The 21,213-nt window shown below is 45.5% G+C and overlaps 1 protein-coding gene across 1 annotated transcript in view; it reads left to right on the top strand.

Annotated features, from left to right (window-relative positions):
* The window catches only part of DMRT1 (doublesex and mab-3 related transcription factor 1), a 106,128-nt gene that overhangs the window by 30,608 nt on the left and 54,307 nt on the right, over positions 1-21,213 (top strand). The window contains exon 3 of the mRNA XM_057549370.1: positions 13,053-13,336. Within this exon, the coding sequence (XP_057405353.1) occupies positions 13,053-13,336 (284 nt within the window). The remainder of the gene's footprint in view (positions 1-13,052; positions 13,337-21,213) is intronic.

The following is a 21,213-nucleotide window of genomic DNA, read 5'->3' as shown; positions in this document are numbered from 1 at the left end:
TGCTTTTGCTGCATCCCATAAGTTTTGGGTCATCATGTTTTCATTGTGATTTGTTTCTAGGTACTTTTTGATTTCCTCTTTGATTTCTTCAGTGATCTCTTGGTTATTAAGTAGTGTATTGTTTAGCCTCCGTGTGTTTGTATTTTTTACAGATTTTTTCCTGTAATTGATATCTAGTCTCATAGCATTGTGGTTGGAAAAGATACTTGATACGATTTCAATTTTCTTAAATTTTCCAAGGCTTGATTTGTGACCCAAGATATGGTCTATCCTGGAGAATGTTCCATGAGCACTTGAGAAGAATGTGTATTCTGTTGTTTTTGGATGGAATGTCCTATAAATATCAATGAAGTCCATCTTGTTTAATGTATCATTTAAAGCTTGTGTTTCCTTATTTATTTTCATTTTGGATGATCTGTCCATTGGTGAAAGTGGGGTGTTAAAGTCCCCTACTGTGATTGTGTTACTGTCGATTTCCCCTTTTATGGCTGTTAGTATTTGCCTTATATATTGAGGTGCTCCTATGTTGGGTGCATAAATATTTACAGTTGTTATATCTTCTTCTTTGATTGATCCCTTGATCATTATGTAGTGTCCTTCTTTGTCTCTTGTAGTAGTCTTTGTTTTAAAGTCTATTTTGTCTGATATGAGAATTGCCACTCCAGCTTTGTTTTGATTTCCATTTGCCTGGAATATCTTTTTCCATCCCCTCACTTTCGGTTTGTATGTGTCTCTAGGTCTGAAGTGGGTCTCTTGTAGACAGCATATATACAGGTCTTGTTTTTGTATCCATTCACCCAGTTTATGTCTTTTGGTTGCAGTATTTAATCCATTTACATTTAAGGTAATTATTGATATGTATGTTCCTATTACCATTTTCTTAATTGTTTTGGGTTTGTTATTGTAGGTCTTTTCCTTCTCTTGTGTTTCCTGCCTAGAGAATTTCCTTTAGCATTTGTTGTAAAGCTGGTTTGGTGGTGCTGAATTCTCTCAGCTTTTGCTTGTCTGTAAAGGTTTTAATTTCTCCGTCAAATCTGAATGAGATCCTTGCTGGGTAGAGTAATCTTGGTTATAGGTTTTTCTCCTTCATCACTTTAAATATGTGCTGCCACTCCCTTCTGGCTTGCAGAGTTTCTGCTGAAAGATCAGCTGTTAACCTTATGGGAATTCCCTTGTGTGTTATTTGTTGTTTTTCCCTTGCTGCTTTTAATATTTTTTCTTTGTATTTAATTTTTGATAGTTTGGTTAGTATGTGTCTTGGTGTGTTTCTCCTTGGATTTATCCTGTGTGGGACTCTCTGCACTTCCTGGACTTGATTGACTTATTCCTTTCCCATATTAGGGAAGTTTTCAACTATAATCTCTTCAAATATTTTCTCAGTCCCTTTCTTTTTCTCTTCTTCTTTTGGGAGCCCGATAATTCGAATGTTGATGTGTTTAACGTTGTCCCAGAGGTCTCTGAGAATGTTCTCAATTCTTTTCATTCTTTTTTCTTTATTCTGCTCTGTGGTAGCTATTTCCACTCTTTTATCTTCCAGGTCACTTATCTGTTCTTCTGCTTCAGTTATTGTGCTATTGATCCCTTCTAGAGAATTTTTAATTTCATTTATTGTGTTGTTCATCAGTGGTTGTTTGCTCTTTAGTTCTTTTAGGTCCTTGTTAAACGTTTCTTGTATTTTCTCCATTCTGTTTCCAAGATTTTGGATCATCTTTACTATCATTATTCTGAATTCTTTTTCAGGTAGACTGCCTATTTCCTCTTCATTTGTTAGGTCTGGTGAGTTTTTGCCTTCCTCCTTCATCTGCTGTGTGTTTCTCTGTCTTCTCATGTTGCTTAACTTAGTATGTTTGGGGTCTCCTTTTCGCAGGCTGCAGGTTCGTAGTTCCCATTGTTTTTGGTGTCTGTCCCCAGTGGCTAAGGTTGGTTCAGTGGGTTGTGTAGGCTTCCTGGTGGCGGGGACTAGTGCCTGTGTTCTGGTGGATGAGGCTGGATTTTGTCTTTCTGGTGGGCAGGTCCACCTCTGGTGGTGTGTTTTGGGGTGTCTATGGCCTTATTATGATTTTAGGCAGCCTTTCTGCTAATGGGTGGGGTTGTGTTCCTGTCTTGCTAGTTGTTTGGCATGGGGTTTCCAGCACTGTAGCTTGCTGGTGGCTGAGTGGAGCTGGGTCTTGGCATTGAGATGGGGATCTCTGGGAGATTATTGCCGTTTGATATTACGTGGAGCTGGGAGGTCTCTGGTGGACAAGTTTCCTGAACTTGGCTCTCCCACCTCAGAGGCACAGCCCTGACGCCTGGCTGCAGAACCAAGAGCCTGTCATCCACACGGCTCAGAATAAAAGGGCGAAAAAAAGGAAAGAAAGGAAGAAGATAAAATAAAATAAATTTATTAAAATAAAAAATAATTATTAAAAAAAATTTTTGTAAAGTAATATAAAAAAGAAAGAGGAGAGCAACCAAACCAGAAAACAAATCCACCAATGATAATAAGTGCTAAGAACTGTACTAAAACATACAAACAAACAAACAAAAAAACGGACAGACAGAACCCTAGGACAAATGGTAAAAGCAAAGCTATACAGACAAAATCACACACAGAAGCATACACATACACAATCACAAAAAGTGAAAAAGGGAAAAATATATAATATTGTTGCTCCCAAAGTCCACCTCCTCAATTTGGGATGATTCGTTGTCTATTCAGGTATTCAACAGATGCAGGGTACAGCAAGTTGATTGTGGAGATTTAATCCGCTGCTCCTGAGGCTGCTGGGAGAGATTTCCCTTTCTCTTTGTTAGCTCAGCTCCTGGGGTTCAGCTTTGGATTTGGACCCTCCCCCACCCCGCTGCATGTAGGTCGCCTGAGGGCGTCTGTTCTTCGTTCAGACAGGACGGGGTTAAAGGAGCAGCTGATTTTGGGGCTCTGGCTCACTCATGCCGGGGGGAGGGAGGGGTACGGATGCGGGGCGAGCCTGCGGCGGCAGAGGCGGGCGTGACGTTGCAGCAGCCTGAGGCGCCGTGTGTTCTCCTGGGGAAGTTGTCCCTGGATCACGGGACCCTGGCAGTGGCGGGCTGCACAGGCTCCCGGGAGGGGCAGTGTGGATAGTGACCTGTGCTTGCACGCAGGCTTCTTGGTGGCTGCAGCAGCAGCCTTAGCGTCTCATGCCCGTCTCTGGGGTCCGTGCTGATAGCCGCGGCTCGCGCCCGTCTGTGGAACTCATTTAGGCTGCGCTCTTAATCCTCTCTCCTCGCGCACCAGGAAACAATAGTCTCTTGCCTTTTAGGCAGGTCCAGACGTTTTCCCGAACTCCCTCCTGGCTAGCTGTGGCGCACTAGCCCCTTCAGGCTGTGTTCACGCAGCCAACCCCAGTCCTCTCCCTGGGATCTGACCTCTGAAGCCCGAGCCTCAGCTCACAGCCCCTGCCTGCCCCGGTGGGTGAGCAGACAAGCCTCTCGGGCTGGTGAGTGCTGGTCGGCGCCGAGCCTCCGTGCGGGAATCTCTCCGCTTTGCCCTCCGCACCCCTGTGGCTGCGCTCTCCTCCGCGGCTCTGAAGCTTCCCCCCTCTGCCACCCGCGGTCTCCATCCGCGAAGGGGCTTCCTAGTGTGTGGAAACCTTTCCTCCTTCACAGCTCCCTCCCACTGGTGCAGGTCCCGTCCCTATTCTTTGTCTCTGTTTTCCTTTTTTCTTTTGCCCTACCCAGGTACGTGGGGAGTTTCTTGCTTTTGGGAGGTCTGAGGTCTTCTGCCAGCGTTCAGTAGGTGTTCTGTAGGAGTTTTTCCTCATGTAGCTGTATTTCTGATGTATTTGTGGGGAGGAGGGTGATCTCCACGTCTTATTACTCTTCTGCCATCTTGAAGCCGTATTGTCTACAGTCTTATTTTTAAAAGAAAGTTATAAAAGCAGAATCTAAATCCCAAATCTAAAGGGGGCTGGCCTTGAGCAAACTTCAAAACTGACACCCGTCTGTTCAGCACCCTTCCTGCCAAGAAAAAGACCCTGATAAAAGGAGCCCCTACCCTTTAAGTTGTTGGAATACAGTTCAGAGCAGACTTCTTTTCTTTATGTTTTATTGGAGTATAGTTGATTTACAATGTTGTGTTACTTTCTGCTGTACAGCACAGTGAACAGAGCAGACCTCTTCTGTGGAGACCTAAGTATATGGACACAGTCTATCAAAAATGCTCCTAATGTAAAATTTTCTCAGTGTGAGAAATACTAAGAAGATTGGAGAAGGGATTCCCCGTAAGATCTCTTAGAATAGAACACTGGGTGGAGAGGAAACTCTTTGGGCATCTTCTCTCTTCTTCCCTCATCCACTCCCAGCAGGAGCTCTGCCGCTGGCCTGTGTGGCCCTGCGCACCCCTCCGGAGTGCCAGGCAGTGTGGACAGAGCCTCAGACTGACTCTGGCATCTTGCCAATGACAGGAAATTCTGAACTGGCCTACAGAGAGAAAACCTCTTTCTTGGCCACGAGATCGGCCTTCACGGCCATGAGACATTTTCTGGTCAAGTCAGAGATGTGGCATTTTCTCCATATCTGGTGAACCCTTTCCCTCCCGGGTGTCCGGGGAATCCTGTGGCACACAGTGGGGGAGGCCGGGAACCGGGAGCAGAAACTGTGACCAGGAACAATGGCAGGTGCCACGTGTGTGAGGTGGGAGCTGCCGGGATGCCGTCAGCCGCTCCCAAGGACCGCACAGCGAAGCCTGCGCTGTACGTGGCAGCCTTCAGATCCAGTTAAGATCTTTCCTTGGAGGAGAGTCTAAACCCCGTAACTGCTGTGCCAGCAGCACCCTCATTCTCATCCCGTTGGGACCCTGAGCTCCTTCTGCCCTGCTCTGCAGGCTCCTCTGACTTCCCAGAAACTTTTTTGGTGCCGTGTCTCCTTTCGTTGCTTGGAATTCCTTTCTCTCTCCTTCGCTCTCTCCTCCTCTGTTTAAAAGTTTTCTACCAGGAAAACCTTCTCTGATCCCTTAAATTCTCCCTTGCTCTTCATCAACACGAAGAGGAAGCTCCCTGAGGGCAGGGTTAGGCCTTTGCTTATATTCTGGGCATTCCCTGCCCAGCACTTTGGGAGCTGCTGCACACAATAGATGTGCTTGTTATTGAGCTTCTCAGTGGCCGCGGGGCAGGATGTTTCAGATCTCGGCAGCTCCCTTGGGAGGCCTGAATTGCTTTATTTTTCTCCGTCGTCCTCCATATCTCTTGCTTGTTTTCTTTGATCTGGTCATGCTCATCTCTCTCTTTCTCTCTGTCTCTCTCCCTCCCTCCCCACCCCCCTTTCCGTCTCCCCCAGATCCTTTTGCATCCCACACTGACTTTCACACACCTTTGAAACAAACCTCTCTGGGTTTTAAAGGCCAACTTCCGGTTCACTTTGTTATGCAAAGCCTTCACCCTACAAAGAAGAGTGACCTTGACGCTTTCCTCCAGGACCAAATTACATTAAAAAAAAAATTCCTTGGGAAACAGGAGAAATGGGCTGTAACATATTCCCTGCCTTGTGGTCGAGAGTGGAGAGTGATGTTAATGAGCCAGCATCAGCAGAGCTTGTGCTTTGAAGGCTGGACTTAATTTCGCCCTCCTGGCCACACAGTTTTTGTGTTTTCCCATAGCCTTAGTCAGTCTCTTCTACTGTGTGTGTGTTTCAGAATCCCCCCCTTACTGCTGGGCCTTGCAGCGTCAAGCAGTACGTCTTTGTCCCCCAAAGTGCGGCAGGTTGCCTCGCACACAGCTCAGTAAGCTTAACGCTCTGAACATGAGTTGTTTCTCCGGAATCGGGGGAAGGTGGCAGCTGTGATGATGCCCCCTGTCCACCATCACGGTCGACACTTAGTGGTGTGAACAGTAGGCACGCTCTCGCCTCAGTCATCAGGCCTCTCCCGCGCTAGCTCTGTTTTAGCTTGGAAAACCCACCCAATCCCTTGGTCAGGATGGCGAGCTTTTCTGCTTGGAGCTGGACGAGTGCTCCGAGGGGCCAGGCATCAGCTCACAGACCGATTTTTCTCCCCATGTATCAACGTCTCCTTTTGGGTTCTTTCCCTTGTAGGGGAAGTGTCCTGAGGCTGATTCCTCAGTTTTCCCTAAATCTCGGAAATGTCAGGAGCTGATTAGTCTGGACATAGGGTTGCCCTGTGGTAAAGACTGCTTAAAAACAGGGAGCTGAGGAAGCCGCCTTGTTCCAACTTGTTCCAGCGAGCGGCACCCCACTGTCTCCTCCAGATTCCATGACATGTCATCAAACAACATTGTCTTTTCTTAAGACCTTAATTTTCCTTAAAAAAAAAAAAGGATGGAGACAATGACTTGTACTTCAGCTGTACCTTCCTGCCACTCAGCACAACATGTTAGTAGCTGGTGGGTAATTTTGAGATCTTGGACTTAGCAGTGCACAATTCTGCCTGGTTAACACTTAAAACTAGAAGCTAAGTAGGACAGGCACCACGCAAGGGATGGGGTTATGGAGAAAAATAAAACCTGGTACACGTAAATCTACCACTTACATGAGATGGCTGTGAATCATACATTTTGGTTTCCTATGTAATCTTTCATATAGAAAACTGTGGGGTTTGGTTTTGTCGTTGAAAAGGGAGTATGGCTTCAGGTTTGCACATAAAGGACACAAAGTGCAACAACTCTGGGAATCTTGACACCAGACAAGAGTGGGAGAAAAAACCTTCACGTACCTTAAAATGAATTACTGGTTAACTACTATTAATATGCCATGGGCCCGGAGACCAGCATATAAGACTGCAGGATCAATAAGGGTATTTATCATGTGTGAGTATTGATCTCTCAGGAAGGAGTGCATCATATTTCACACTGCATATGTTAGTGCAAAAAAAAAAAAGTAGCAGAGAGATTGGGAAGCCTTATCGAAGAATGGGACGTGTTGAAGGTAAATAAATGTACAGAGCCATAAATCGGACCATTGCAATAAGAAGACATCAATTCTGTAGGCAATGTCTCTGCAAAAGTCTCTGTCGGATGATTGCTACTGGTCATTTTTCCAGATAACATACTTCTCTGGGCACTGCTTCCTTTCTTAGCTGTTGAATCCAGACCTCCTGATCTTTCTTCCTTACAGCACACATTAGGACTATTCCAGTCATAAGTAACAACACTTAAAACAGCTGGCTTCGTGCTTTCATTTGCATCTTGGCAGAGGACTTAGGGGTTGATAATTCCTATAAGGGACCACTGGTTAAGGAGCAACCCCATTTTCTTGGAACAGTGCCACTGTACTTTCTCTTATTATGCATATCATTGTTAAGTCACCTTGACCGGTTTTTATCCTAGAAAAATAGTGAGATCCAGCTTAAGAATTTTCAGCAGACTCATTAAGGTGTTTGCTTTTCAGTATACTGCTCTGGTCTTTGTAGTTAGTCATACTGGCTTTGTGGTTTAAAGTACACACACACACATCCTATTTCAAATTTCGTATGCTTTGTATATTTTGTGGCTTGTGAGTTGGAAATCTTTCAGGTTTATAGTCAGTTAATAGTGACACTTGGCGTGACTTACCAGCTCAGTGGTGAAGAGACTGTCTCCAGTTACTCTTCGGGGAATTCTGCTGTAGCAGAGGTTGGAGAGCTGGCACAACCTGCTTGTATTCTTACTCTGGGTGAGAGCTACGTGTTCCTTCTCAAACTGGAGTGAGTAAAGCATGATCACTCAGCAGTGGAGCAAGGACCTGAAGGGGGAGCTGAGCAGCATCCCTGGTCCCTGGATGACAGGTGTTAGTAGTGTAACGTGGCTCTTTGAAGGGCATTCCCGGAAAACCAGACATACCAGTAATTTTCATGTAGTTCCTTTTTTCCCTTTACTGCAGGCTCCCTGTGCGAGCTTATAGTTACCTCTTATGGCCTGGAGAATTTCAAGAGCCTCTCCATTCTAGTCTATAGACCACGTACATATCTAGAAGAGACTGTTCTAGCCTAGTCTGTTCTTCTGCCTCCTTATTCTAGATCCTTCTTTTGTGCTTGCATCAGACTGATTTTCCTAAAACATTTTTATGTTACTCCCTTGCTCTGAAAACTCATCGACTCCCTAGAGCTTGAGGGGCAACCAGAAGCCCTTGGCTGGGATTCATATGCAAGGCCTTCCACAGTTCGTCCCAAAAGTAAGTTTCCAGTCTCAGCATCCGCTGTCCCCTGACGTGACCTCTACACTCCAGCCAGGCTCATCTGGTCAGTGTCCCTGGAACGTGTCTTGTCCTTTTCCTCCTGCATTATCCTGTTGATATTATTCTCCTCTCTTGATTGCCTCGTCACCCTCACCATCTCTGAATCACCTCCATCCAGACTCACGTCTCCACTGCCTTTGCTGTTGGTGACATCTGCCTATACTGTCATCGTGGCCATTGGATCATTACTTGTAGGATTCTCGGTCTACACCTAATTTTCCCGAATAGATGGGACCCTCTTAAGAAGAAATGAAACATATTGAATATTTCTTTGTGCCTTTTACAATGTCTGGAGCAAAGCTTTGGACAGTTGTTATATGATAACTAATGAATTAATCAAATGTAAGTACCAAAATACACCTTAAGGGGATTTCCCTGGTGGTCCAGGCCTTCCAATGCAGGGGGTATGGGTTCGATCCCTGGTTGGGGAGCTAAGATCCCACATGCCTCGAGGCCAAAAAAAACAAAACATATTTAAAACAGGAGCAATACTATAACAAATTCAAGAAAGACTTAAAAAAAAATGGTCCACATAAACAAAAAATTTTTTTAAAAATCGGCCCCACTAAACAAGAAAAACAAGAGAAACCCCTTAAGATCAAGAGTAAATGATTTCTGCATTACCTGCTCCTCTTGATAGTCCAGAAGCCTTATGAGGAATAGTATAGTTTGTCACTATACTAGCACTTGAAAGGGTGAATTAAGCTTTTGTGGTTAGAATAAATGAAGAAAGTCTGGGTGTGAGCCATGAAAATCAGAACCATCTGGCAGCAGTATACACACAGTACCCACAGCTTGTGATCCAGGCTCTGCAGTGATTTCTGTAGAAGCCCAACTTCTTTATTCAGTGGAATTCATTTGTATGCTCTTACTTGATAGCCAGTCAGGGCTGTCACAGTAATGCAGTCAGGAGTCACATCTTTTTAGGGATAATTTATAGAGCAGTTGCTTTGAATCTTTTTTTTTTTTTTTTTTTTTTTTGCTTTGAATCTTTAAACTAGTGGTTCTCCATCTTTTGAGCGCATCAGAACCTACTGAAGGCTTTGTTATAACTCAGGTTGCTGGGCCAGCCCTCAGAGTTTTTGATTCAGTGGGTCTGGGGTGGGTCCGAGAATGTCCATTTCTACAAATTCCCAGGTGATGCCAATGCCACTGATTCAAGGACCACACTCTGAGCACCGCTGGATTAGACACATAATTTGATGGATGTTTATTTCAGCCTTGGGAAATTTCCACTTACTGGTAGCATGTACATAAAGGCTGGGAGGCATAAAGATGTTTTGAACATTGACCAGGAATTTTAATTTGGAACTTTAAAATATGGTTTGGTGGTTTATAAAATAAGAATTTTGTAGTTCCACATGTGCCTGGAATGGATGCCCTCTCCTAGTGCTTTTTAAAATGTCACTTTTTGAGAGTGCTTAAACATTTTAAGAGTCTAAAATATTTAGGCATTTACTCTCATAAAGCTCAAATGATTTTTATTGTTTATTTAAATGCTAGTATGAATTGAAACTTTTCCAACATGTATCTTAATTTATTCTGAAAGGTCATTATAATTTGAAAGAGGGAATAAAATATGGGTAAGTAGAAAAGTGATCGCATTTTAATTACAGTCATCTGTAGCAAAACAAATCCTTGTTTTGACCTGTTGTAGCATTTTATTTGAGGTTTACTTTGAAATTTATTGAAGCCATGCTCTTGGTACCTTGAGGATTATTACTTACTGACAACATTTTGTTTCTGGGTAAACTGAGGGCTGATTAAAGGTCCCAACTGAAGTTATGATGTAGAAATTCATGAACCTGTGCCCTGATCTGAGAATGCTCGTGTCTTTGGGTTTCTGTTTAATTCTTTACCTCCTACTGTATTTTGTTTTCTTTATCAAGAAGCTTGCTTTTGAAGGGCAGGCCCTAGGGGTATCCAGTGTTTTTCAACTGCAGGGATGGGGTTGAATGTCTAAAATGCCTTCCTAAAGGCCTATGAGATTGTATATGGATGTCCCACTAATGCTTATGACTGGGTGGTAAGAGTATGCCATTCATTCCTTTTCTGATTTAAATAACTATATAATTTATCATTTTTTGTGAAACTTGTACTGCTTTTGTAATCAGGTTAACATAAAGACATGACATTGAAAACAAAAGAGTTAGATACAGAAAACCATCTATTTTGCCACTACATTGGGGTTTAAAATAAGAGATAGACCAGTGGGAAAGTTCAGGAGTAAAGAATTGCAGGTGCCTTCTCCAGACACAGGTAGAGTGATGGAATTGGAACTTTTCATCTTGTTAGTTGGGAAGAGGAGGAGAGAAGAAAGGAAGAGATGTATAATAAGATAGTGGCCCTGACAATGCATCGCCAGGAGCCTGAGGTGGACGGACTTGCTATCCTGTCAGAGAAAAGAGACTTCAGTGCTGACTATAAAATGAGGCTGTAGAAACACTTTTTGTTGTAGATCTCCCCCAAACCTTCCAGAGCATGCACGTTTAGTCATGCCTTCCCCACATTCAGTCAGAGGACACTTTCTGAGCACCTGCTCTGGGCCACGTGTTGCTAGTCCTGGGAATTTCTCTCCACAGGCTTCTCCCTGCCTAGGTGTGTTCAGCCCTTCTCTGTGTTTTAAAAATGGAATAACAATATCTTATTACTCCTTGGAGCTTCTGGTTTTTCCTCGTATTTATTTTGACGACAGGCTACTTGAAAAAACACTGTTCACTGATCCCTTCTGCAAATATTTACCCCCAGGTGTCCGGCAGTGTGCTCAGCACGGGGGATGCAGGGCGGCGCTGCTCGCTGGGTCGTCCCTTCCGGCCAGAGAGAAGGCTGTTCACCATCAGAGAGAAGGCTCTTCACAGTATTCATCTGTTTCCTCATCGCTCACTTGCTCCTTTATCTCTCGAAGGCTTCTGCTTCTCCAACACTGTGCTAAAACCACAGGGCCCTAAAGACCCAGCCCTCTGTGGGTCTTTTCCAGAACTCATTTTGCTTGATCTCTTAGCAGGGTCCACCCTGCAGCCTGCCCCTCTGCCATCCCTGTGGAGTTTGTCCTCTGTGACCTTGCGTTCTCGCCTCCATTCTCCAGGGCTCTGGCCTTGGCGCTCTTTTCTCCTTTCAGAACGTGCTCTTCCGTAACAGCTCCCTCCTCTCCCTGATGTGGCCAGCATCTCCCAGCGGTGACTCCTGATCTCAGCTTCCAACCTCAGCCTCTCCCATGAGTGCAGGTGTCCAGTTTCTCGGCCTGGCTCCTCTCCCCCATGTCCGTGCCCCTCTGGCCCCTTGCGTGATGAAGCAGACTTAACCACCTGCATCTCTGCTGCCACCCCGGGCCTCCTGCTCTTCCTCTTTGGCTTTTCCTGCGTCTCGCGTCCTGATGCCCCTCAGTTCTGCAGTTCTCTTGAGCTCGTCTCCCCCGTGTCTCTGGTATTTGCAGTCTGCTGGGTCTCTCCCTGATGGCTTCAGCGGCTCCCTGGTGGCTCTCCCTGCCTCTGGGCTCTCTTCCCTTAGCTTGTCTTAAGAATTGCCATCAGTTGAATCACTCCAAAGCACAGCTCTGATCCTCTGTGCTCCTTGCTCAGGTAGCCTCAGTGGTTCCCACCACAGCCTGGAAAGAGTTCAGAGAGCTGGCCTGAGGCTTCCCCTCGCCTAGCTGCAGCCCACCTGTCAGACTGGCCCTCTTTTGCCCTTTTCTCAGTTCTTAACCTGGCAGCCCTGTCCATCACTCCCAAGGTCCCCTCCCACTTTCCTGCTTCCATCCCTTTGTCTTTGCTGCCCTGTTCTCGGTACTCTCTTTTTCTCATTTTCACCTATTTCCTGCTCCTCTTTTAAAGTACAACACAGGTGCAGTTTTTTTCTGTGACGGTCTCTGTAATTCCTTTCTAGGTTGCATGTCATCTTTCCAGGCTTTGAGTTTCCGTAAAAGTTGATGGGTATTCCTGTATGAGAGTCCTTGTTATAATTTGTAATCCCATCATCCATCCTATACTGTAGACTCCCAGTGGGCAGGGGCAACGTGATACCTTGCAGCCATTTTAGGCACTTGGCCAACTCTTAGAACATTGTTTAATAAATGTCTATTGGAGAGATGACTTAGGAGTCCATTCAGTTGTTGATTGGAATTGACAGCTTAACATCTAGACCCTGGGTCGGCAAGCTTCAGCCTGCGGATCACTTTGGCCCACTGCCTGTGTTTGTGAATAAAGTTTTATTGCAACACAACCACGCAGCAGCCTGTATGTTCTGCAGAGGAATGGCCACAAAACCTAAAATAGTTACTAACTGACCTTTTTCCGAAGTTTGTCTCCCAGGGTCTATACCATTGTCCAGACTTCAGGATTCAGTATCAGTGGTTAGGAGGAAGTGAAGGAAACAATGTTCTCTTAAACTCTTAGCCTCTTGCTTTGGCTCTCGGATATATCTGTGTGGGCATACACATAGAAAGGGCACTAGGATTTTTTATTACTTTATTTAAAGTGAAATACAGTTAATTTTGTTGTAAGACTGTTGCAGACAGCCAAGTTAACTAGATTTGATCTCTAGTTTCTTGACATTAGGATAGGAATGTCTAGGTAGAAGTTAGACGTGGTCAGGCTTTATGTGATTAAAATGACCCCTGCCTAAAATGTTTTTGGTATTCTCAGTAAAAATAATGACCAAGGGTCTGCCAGCTGTGCCACCAGAGTCATGCCAGCCTTAGGAGCCCTGCTGTGTTCCGACCGCAGGAGGAGCAGCACACCCAGGGGCCTTGGTCTGCAGCTCTGCGGATCTTGAGGAGGAAGGCCATAGGTTGGCAAGGTTTAGAGGTAAAGTTCTGTAGGCCCCCATATTAATACCATGTTGTCTTTTTCTTTCTTTCTGTTTTTTAATAGAGGGCCGGGTGGTCATCCAGGATATTCCTGCTGTCACCAGCAGAGGGCACGTGGAGAACACACCTGACCTCGTTTCCGACTCCACCTACTACAGCAGCTTTTACCAGCCGTCTCTGTTCCCTTACTACAACAATCTGTACAACTACCCGCAGTACTCCATGGCCTTAGCCGCTGACTCCCCCTCCGGGGACATGGGAAGCCCTCTCGGGGGCTCCCCTGTGAAGAACAGCCTTCGGAGCCTCCCAGCCCCTTATGTGCCCGGTCAGACAGGAAACCAGTGGCAGGTAAGATGTTACCAGAGAGTGAACTGGGTATGTGAAAACCACACACGTAAACACACACTCACAGATGCACACGCCCAACTCAGCACACATGTGTGCCATTATGCAAAACGTGTAGGAAGTTTTCACTCTACCCATAACATCATTTAACCCCAGAGGTTGACTGCAAGGAATTGTAAAGAAATATGGATATATTTGTTTCTGTTTTCAAATTTTACCTTTCTCATCCTTCGATGTCATTTTGCATAAATACCCAGTTGGCCAGAATCATCTTCACAAGTGGCTTATGTAAGCAGCCCCATCTCCTCTAGCCTTATCCCCACTCTTTAGAACAGCTTAGAAAATGCTGGATGTGGCCTTCTGGGTGGCAGTAATCCCAGTGATGAAGTTTGACCCTGGAAGGGAGATGTGTCCTGATCTGTATGTTTGCATGGAAGGAAGGTGAGAGAAGAACTAGGTCACTGCTGTGCTGGGCCAACTTGAGAGCATTTTCAGCTGGGAATGGAGGTCAGTCTTTCATATGCTAAGTATGTGCTTCTGAAAGAGTGTGCCCTCAAGAGCTTTTAATATTTGGGGTAAAACAAAGCATTTTGCATTATCAGGGAATGTTTATTCCGCACTGTTCTGCTTCCTCAGTTTTCACCATTTCTATCATGCCAGTGTATCAGCAGCAGAGTCAAGGCCTGGAAAGCATTCACAGGCTGGATTACCATGCTGTGGGAATGTGCATGCATGAGCACTTAGACTCTGCTCCTCCAAGCCCCCCTCCAACTGTGAGATACCAATTCTGCGAGAACTGTTCTCATTTTGGATGCATTTACTGTGCTTGGGCTTTCCCAGCTAGGCCTTGATTCCAGCACAATGCAGTGTATGTATGTGGGAGTTTAGGGTAATTGACCTTCTTATACTCACTTTTTAAAAATGTGCATTGACGTTTTCCTCAGAGCAATTCTATTCCATTTTGCATTTGTAGATGTGGGGAAGTTGTTGATATTCACATCACCCCACTTTTTAGACTCTCCCACTAGCCTTAGGGATCTGACTTCCTCGGCATGTTAATGTGTCAGCTTTAATTCCCTGGGCTGATCATCTTCATAAGTTTTCTATACATTTTATTTTTAGAATCAGACTTTTAAAAAAGGCGTTGGAACTGAGAGGTGATATGAGTATAAAGGAAATGCGATGATTTATGGATCTTCCGGCTGGACCCCTACAGGCCTTTCAGAGTGCCAGTTGGATTTTATGATTTGGGGCAGGTTTTAGGTTGATTTCTGTTAGAGACTCTCCTCTAAGAAAGGAGAAAGAAGTATCTTATAGTTCTTAAAAAACCAGCTCATTCTACAGATTCCCATGAGCCGGGGACTACTGCTGGAGCATCTTGGTTTTCTGGCTACTTCCAGGCTTTAAGGAGAAATTAGGGAAGGTCTCTGAACCTGTTGGCTTATGAGGAAAAGGATGAGAAAGAAAATTCTGAAGAGTCTTCTGAAAGAAAGAGAGCTCCCGATCAGCAGCATCAGAAATCTTCTAAGTTAATTTACCCTCCCACCCTGTCAAGGTCTTTCCAGTGGCGTAAGATGGCTGACACACTAATGTTTGTTCTTAACTCCACCTGGAAGACCTGGGGAGGGTGTAGCAGAAGTCTTGGATTTCCTTGGAGGTCTCTTGCCAAGGTCCACCCTCTGGGGGACCAGGGACAGCCAAGAGGAGACATTCTCTCGGGCAGCAGCGTTGCCTGGTTTTGGAGTGCTGCCTCAGCCGCTGTGTACAAGGAGAGATCCCCCCAAGGGCAAGTTCTTGTACCCCTGCTGCCAAGGGTGAGAGGAAAAATGTTACCCCAACTTTCTTAGTCATGTGGGGGGCCTGCAGTCTTGATGCTGTTGGCGCCTTCTCTAGAACCACCGCTTACTAGACTGGAGAGAGGGGCCCCTGGTTAGAGGCCCAGGAGAGAAGCCGAGGCCTCATTTAACGTAAGAGTTTGTTTTCAAGGAGTTCTGGCCTCAATCTATCTCCTAGTCAGTTTCACCATTGGTAATATATTCCCATCTAACAAATTATTTTGCAGAAACAGGTCCTTCTCTGCTACTGTGGTTGATGCCTGTTCCTCTTAGTTAGTAATAACACCCATCCTGATTGTTACCATTTGTGGAGCCGTGAATCCTCCCCACAGCCCTGGGAGGCAGATGGTATTGTCCCCTTTTTACAGGTGAGGACATGGAGACTCAGAGGGCCACCACGGTCACACAGTCACCAGATGGAGAGCTGGAGTTTGAGTCTATAGCTGTCTGGCTCCAAAGTGTGTTTCCCAGCACCGTCTGGTTAACACTGGGTCTGCAACAGACTCGGAGCTACAGAGACGGCCATCAGTTAAGTACAAATACTGACACCCTCTTTAGCTCTTTAGGGCTTGCAATTCCTACCTGTGTCCTTTGCTTTTTATCGGGGGTCTTCTTGGATCCCTCTTCTGATTGTCTCTCCTCACTTGTGGAGGTTGGAAAATAAGCAGAAACTTCTAGAACAGTGCTGAGGTGTGGTCACTTAAGATAGCAGAGAACAGAGCCCCTGACACTTTTCCTGAAATTCTCGGTCTTGGCCATTAGTGTTTAAAATATGCTGAATTCTTTGCAGTTTGGAAGTTGCTTTTGGAATCTGCGTACAGATTTTCTTTTCTTTTTTTTTTTTAAATTTATTTTTTATTTAATTTATTTTTGGCTGCGTTGGGTCTTCGTTGCTGGGCGCAGGCTTTCTCTAGTTGCGGCGAGCGGGGGCTACTCTTCATTGCGGTGCGCGGGCTTCTCATTGCGGTGTGCGGGCTTCTCTTTGTTGCGGAGCACAGGCTCTGGGCACGTGGGCTCAGCAGTTGTGGCACGTGGGCTCAGTAGTTGTGGCTCGCAGGCTCTAGAGCGCAGGCTCAGTAGTTGTGGCGCATGGGCTTAGTTGCTCCGCGGCATGTGGGATCTTCCTTGACCAGGGTTTGAACCCGTGTCTCCCGCATTGGCAGGCGGATTCTTAATGCCTGCGCCACCAGGGAAGCCCCCAGATCTTCTTTGAATGTGATTTCATAAAACATATGTAGGCACCCCTGCAGTGTGTGTGTAACATGAAAGGTGATCCAAACAATTGAGATAAGGGGGCCTGACCACATGGCCTCTCCATCCCTTCTGACTCAATTTCCTAGCCAGTTTCACCATTGGTAATATATTCCCATCTAACAAATTATTCTGCAGACATTTTACGAGTCTGTGGATTAATCTTGTAACCAGACCTGACCCCGAGCTTGACTTACAACCTTATAGTCACACCCACAAAAATTATTTCTGTTGGAAATAAACTCTGACGTTAAAAATAGAAGAGCCGGGCTTCCCTGGTGGCGCAGTGGTTGAGAATCTGCCTGCCAATGCAGGGGACACGAGTTCGAGCCCTGGTCTGGGAAGATCCCACATGCCACGGAGCAACTGGGTCCGTGAGCCACAACTACTGAGCCTGCGCGTCTGGAGCCTGTGCTCCGCAACAAGAGAGGCCGCGATGGTGAGAGGCCCGTGCACCGCGATGAAGAGTGGCCCCCGCTTGCCACAACTAGAGAAAGCCCTCGCACAGAAACGAAGACCCAACACAGCAAAAAAAAAAAAAAAATTAAAAAAAAAAAATAGAAGAGCCAACACCCAAATAAGCCATCATTTTGCAAAAGGACAGGTGAAAGTCAGTCCAGTGATGGTCAGTCAGTCCAGTGATGGTCAGAGCCGAAATGGATCTTACAGAGGTCCCTTTCACCCCCGTCCTGCTGCAGGGAAGACTGAGATCTGGAGCTGGGGGTCTGCTCAGCACCCACAGCACCCACAGCTAGTTGGTGACAGAGCCTTGTCCAGAAACCAGGCCTGTAAATTTAGGGAAACAGTACTGTGTGTTTTGAGACACATGGAGTCTGGCGCTTGGAGTTCTATATTCAATTCTAACTTGTGATTTAACTGTTGCGTAGCCTTGAGGAAAATACTTAACCCTCTGAAACTCAGTTGTTTTGTCTGTCAAGTGGGCATAGTACCACCTTCACAGAACTGTTGCATGAATATATAAGGCAGCATAATGACTGAAGTGTATGTGGAAGTTTCTGTGTGTACCAACAAATGCTATGCTGATATTAACTTCTTGTGACTTTATTTCATTAACCATTATTTTCTCTTGGCCCTACTCTTTTTTGAAATCTATTTAATTGTCAGCCTTTTGTTCATATGTATTTTAGTTAGCTACCTCCGATCCCCTTTGTAATAAGATGGCGTATACATAATGCACATTTTTGTTATTGTTGAAAGACCATGACGTGAATATGGACCGAGTATGAATGTATACGGAGTAATTTTTATCAAGGATGGGGAAGAATTTGATCTACTTAGGAAATTGAAAACTGGAAGCATAGACAAAGATTATGGCGTAAAATATGTTTATTAAGATGTATGTGTTATAAAGAAGTATTAAATAGAAAACACCTACAAATAATACTTATAACCAATGTTTAAGGGATAGGAACTGTACAGCTCACTTTTTCACCAAGTCGCTATGGCAGAGGTATAGGGAACAGTGATCTGGGGCAGGGCCTCCCCCGACCTTGCTATTCCTGTTGTTTCAGGAGGGCGCCCTGGCTCTGCTCTTCAGACAGTGCCTTGCCCTCTTCTGGTGGAAGCCTCCTGGGGAGGGCAGGGGAGGGATCCTCTCTTGGTAGTAGCCATGCTTTCCTGTCTCCTTTGTGGGAGGTGTCCCATAGCTGCACCTGGAGGTCACTGAGCTGGTCTCTCTCACTGGACCTTCTCCCCAACCCGGTCTGACCCCAGCTCTACCTGAAGGGCCTGAATCTTAGGTAACATCTCCATCTACTGTCTTGACTCTGTTGCTAGGACCCGACTTCCCTTCTAACTCTTCACCAGAGCGATAACTTTTATGTTATCCTCCTTCCCTTGCTGCTTTGGGTAACAGTGTGTTTGGGGGGAGCAGCATGAAAAGTTTTCAGAACAAAGAGCTGCTTTGTGATTCCTAGAAAAAATCGACTCTAGTGGAGATTGTCATAATTTTTTAAAGCCAGACTTCTTAGAGATTAGTGGGGAGGGTACTGAATTATTTATAAAAAGAAATCATTGACTTTTTATTGTAGAGTTGAGATTTCCTGTAAGTCTCCCTATAAAGTCATGCAAGCCACAGATAATTATTGAGCACCTACTAAGTAAAAAACCTAGTTAAAAAAAAAAGAAAAAGCTAGAGCAGTCAACTGGGCCAGCATCCCAGAATCCCAAGGCTCTTTCGTGTTGATGCCCTGCATGCATGCTGAGAGCTGCTTTAATTGCTTTGGATCTGTCTCCAGCCTCTGGAGATTTGTGGCCCAATCATAGATTCCTGTCATGTTGTGAAACAGGAATAACATTTGTGGCACTGGAACAAACTCACGATGAATGGCTGGTTCCACTGACCAGCAGCTCAATTTCACTTCTGCATTTAATTGCCTGCAAAAGCTGTTTATTGCCTGGTGCACTCCTTCACGGCAACATTACCTCTTAAATAAACATGTTGTACCAGGTTGACAAGGGAGAGGTACATATCAAGTGAGCAGAAATAAATATGGGAGGACTCCGAGCTGCATCTGGGATCTCCTTTCAGGCCCCCTGGTGGGCACGCCCTTGACTGGCTTTTCTGAAGCTTGTGCCACCAGAGGTGGAGACAACCGTTCCAGCCACAGTTGGGGTGAGGGCACGTGGCAGCAGAGGTGATTCCTTCCTTCTGGTCGTTCTTTGGGGCTCAATCTGAAGTGTCTCAAGATAACGGCGGCCCGTTTATGATTATGCACCTCACTGGAATGCATTCGATTATTAAATAAACATGCATCCAGGTCCCACCATGTGCTAGGGATCTACCACTGAACCAAATGGACAAAAATGCAAAAAGCAGGTCTTGGGGGAAGGCTGTTATCACCTGGTACATGAGAAGGAGGTTGGGGATCATCTAAGTGCCCTGGCTTTGAAACTGAGACACAGGCAGGCAGGAAGTCAGAATCTGACCTAGGCCTTGGAGCACGGAGAACGGCGCCCCTTGTGGGCATTACTGGGATGGGGCCCAGCAGGGCACTTGTAAACGCTGCCCCTCTTGACTGTGCTGCCTGCCCGCTGTTGTTCTCCATCCTGTACGAGCAGCCTGCGGGGGCCCTGGTTTTCACACTGCCTCCTCTTTTTATGAGCGTGGTCCAGTCGAGCCTGTTAGCTCAAAGAGCTAAGAAGTGACTTCTGGCGCGTGTGCAGTGCGGGCACAGCTGCAGCGCCTCCGTGTCAGTGCCCTAGGGTCCCCCAGGAGGGTCCAGAGGTGGGGTGGGGGGATAGGAAGCCGAGGCTTAAACCGGGCTCCCACTCCCAGGGAGACAATTATAATAGCCAACCATTAATTAGTTAAACCATTAATTTTTAATATTTCTAAATTTTAAAAAACGGTATGTCAGGGAGAAGGTAGTAGAATGCAAAATCCACATCAATTTTGATGATGAAGTAGGGGACTTCAGATAAATTTTGTGCTCACCTCAGGCCAGTAAGCTGCACCACCAGGCCCCCCGGGGTAATGTGCATCTGGTCACCTCAGTCTACTGGGTGATGCTGGCTGAGAAAGAGCAAGTGACTCCCTGAGGACCTGGGGCCTTTTTTCTCTGGGTGAGGTGCTCTCTCTACAAGCACTCAGGTGGTCCACTAGGCTGCCGCTCCAATCCCATCGCCCTCTTTGTCGGCTGAATAAACTAGCCCTGGCTTCCCTTCTTAGAGCAAACTGGGTTTTGGCCACTATTTGTTGGTGAGCAGACACTGACAGGCTTTTTCCTCTGGAAAGAAAAAGTTTTCAATCATGTAGAAGAGGAATTTGTAAGGCTGCCTTCAGTTTAAAGCATGTAAAGGAATCTCTTTCCTCAGGAAAAGGAAATTAAATTAGATGTGGTATTTGCCTTGGGCTATTAGGGCTAACCACCCCCCCCAATTTGTTTTTTAAAAGGGAATTACAGAGACAAACATTTCTGTTGATGTTGCTATAATGTGGTGTATTTATTTTGTATCTGTCTACTTTTGTGAACTCTGTAATTCTAATAATTTTATAGGTGCTTATTTTAGGGTTTCTAGATTAGATAGTCATTTCATAGAAAAATATTGATACTGACATTTTTCTTCCCCCTAAATACTGCCAAGTTCTAATTTATGTTCTTAGTGAATTATTCAGTTTAGATACCAGTGGTGGACAGCTGGTGTCATCTTGTTCCTTATTTTACTGGGAATGTGTTTTGCACTTCACTGTCCTGAATGCAGGCTGTTACCTGTGCTGGTTTACAGAGAAATGAGGAAAAAAAGGACAAGGGTTTTTTTCTTACAGCTAAATTATCAATTCAAAAAATTGTTTTTATCGGGCCCGTCCCTTTCCAACACTTCTTCAATGAAATGAGGATTTTTTTTTCATAAATGCCCTTACTTGGCAATATAAAAAGTTGGCGACTCTGTTCCTGTCTCCCCTGCCCCCTTTTTCAAAAGTTGTACTAGTCCGAAGACCAGAGAGAGTCTGGAAACCAAGGCCCTGGCATTGTGTCACCATGACAACAGCGGAATTCTCTGGGGTCTTCAGTGTGCTGTCTTTAGCAGCTGTCTCAACCTCACACTTTCCAGACAGGATGTTTTGGTCTTTTCTTATCTTTTAATCTCAGCCCTGTTAACACCTTTATGCTAGTTCAGCATTTTGTGGGGCTCCCTCACATGCACCCCAAGTAGGTCCTGCTTTCTGGGACAGTGAGGACACAGGGATTGGGCTTCCCATCTCAGAAGACCAGTCTTGGAGAATCTTCCATTTAAATGTAAAAGTCATTACAGACCACCGGAAGTTTAAAG

This window comes from Balaenoptera acutorostrata, chromosome 6 (assembly GCF_949987535.1).
Source record: "Balaenoptera acutorostrata chromosome 6, mBalAcu1.1, whole genome shotgun sequence".
NCBI classification, from domain to species: domain Eukaryota; kingdom Metazoa; phylum Chordata; class Mammalia; order Artiodactyla; family Balaenopteridae; genus Balaenoptera; species Balaenoptera acutorostrata.
This window is presented reverse-complemented; position numbering and strand designations above follow the sequence as displayed.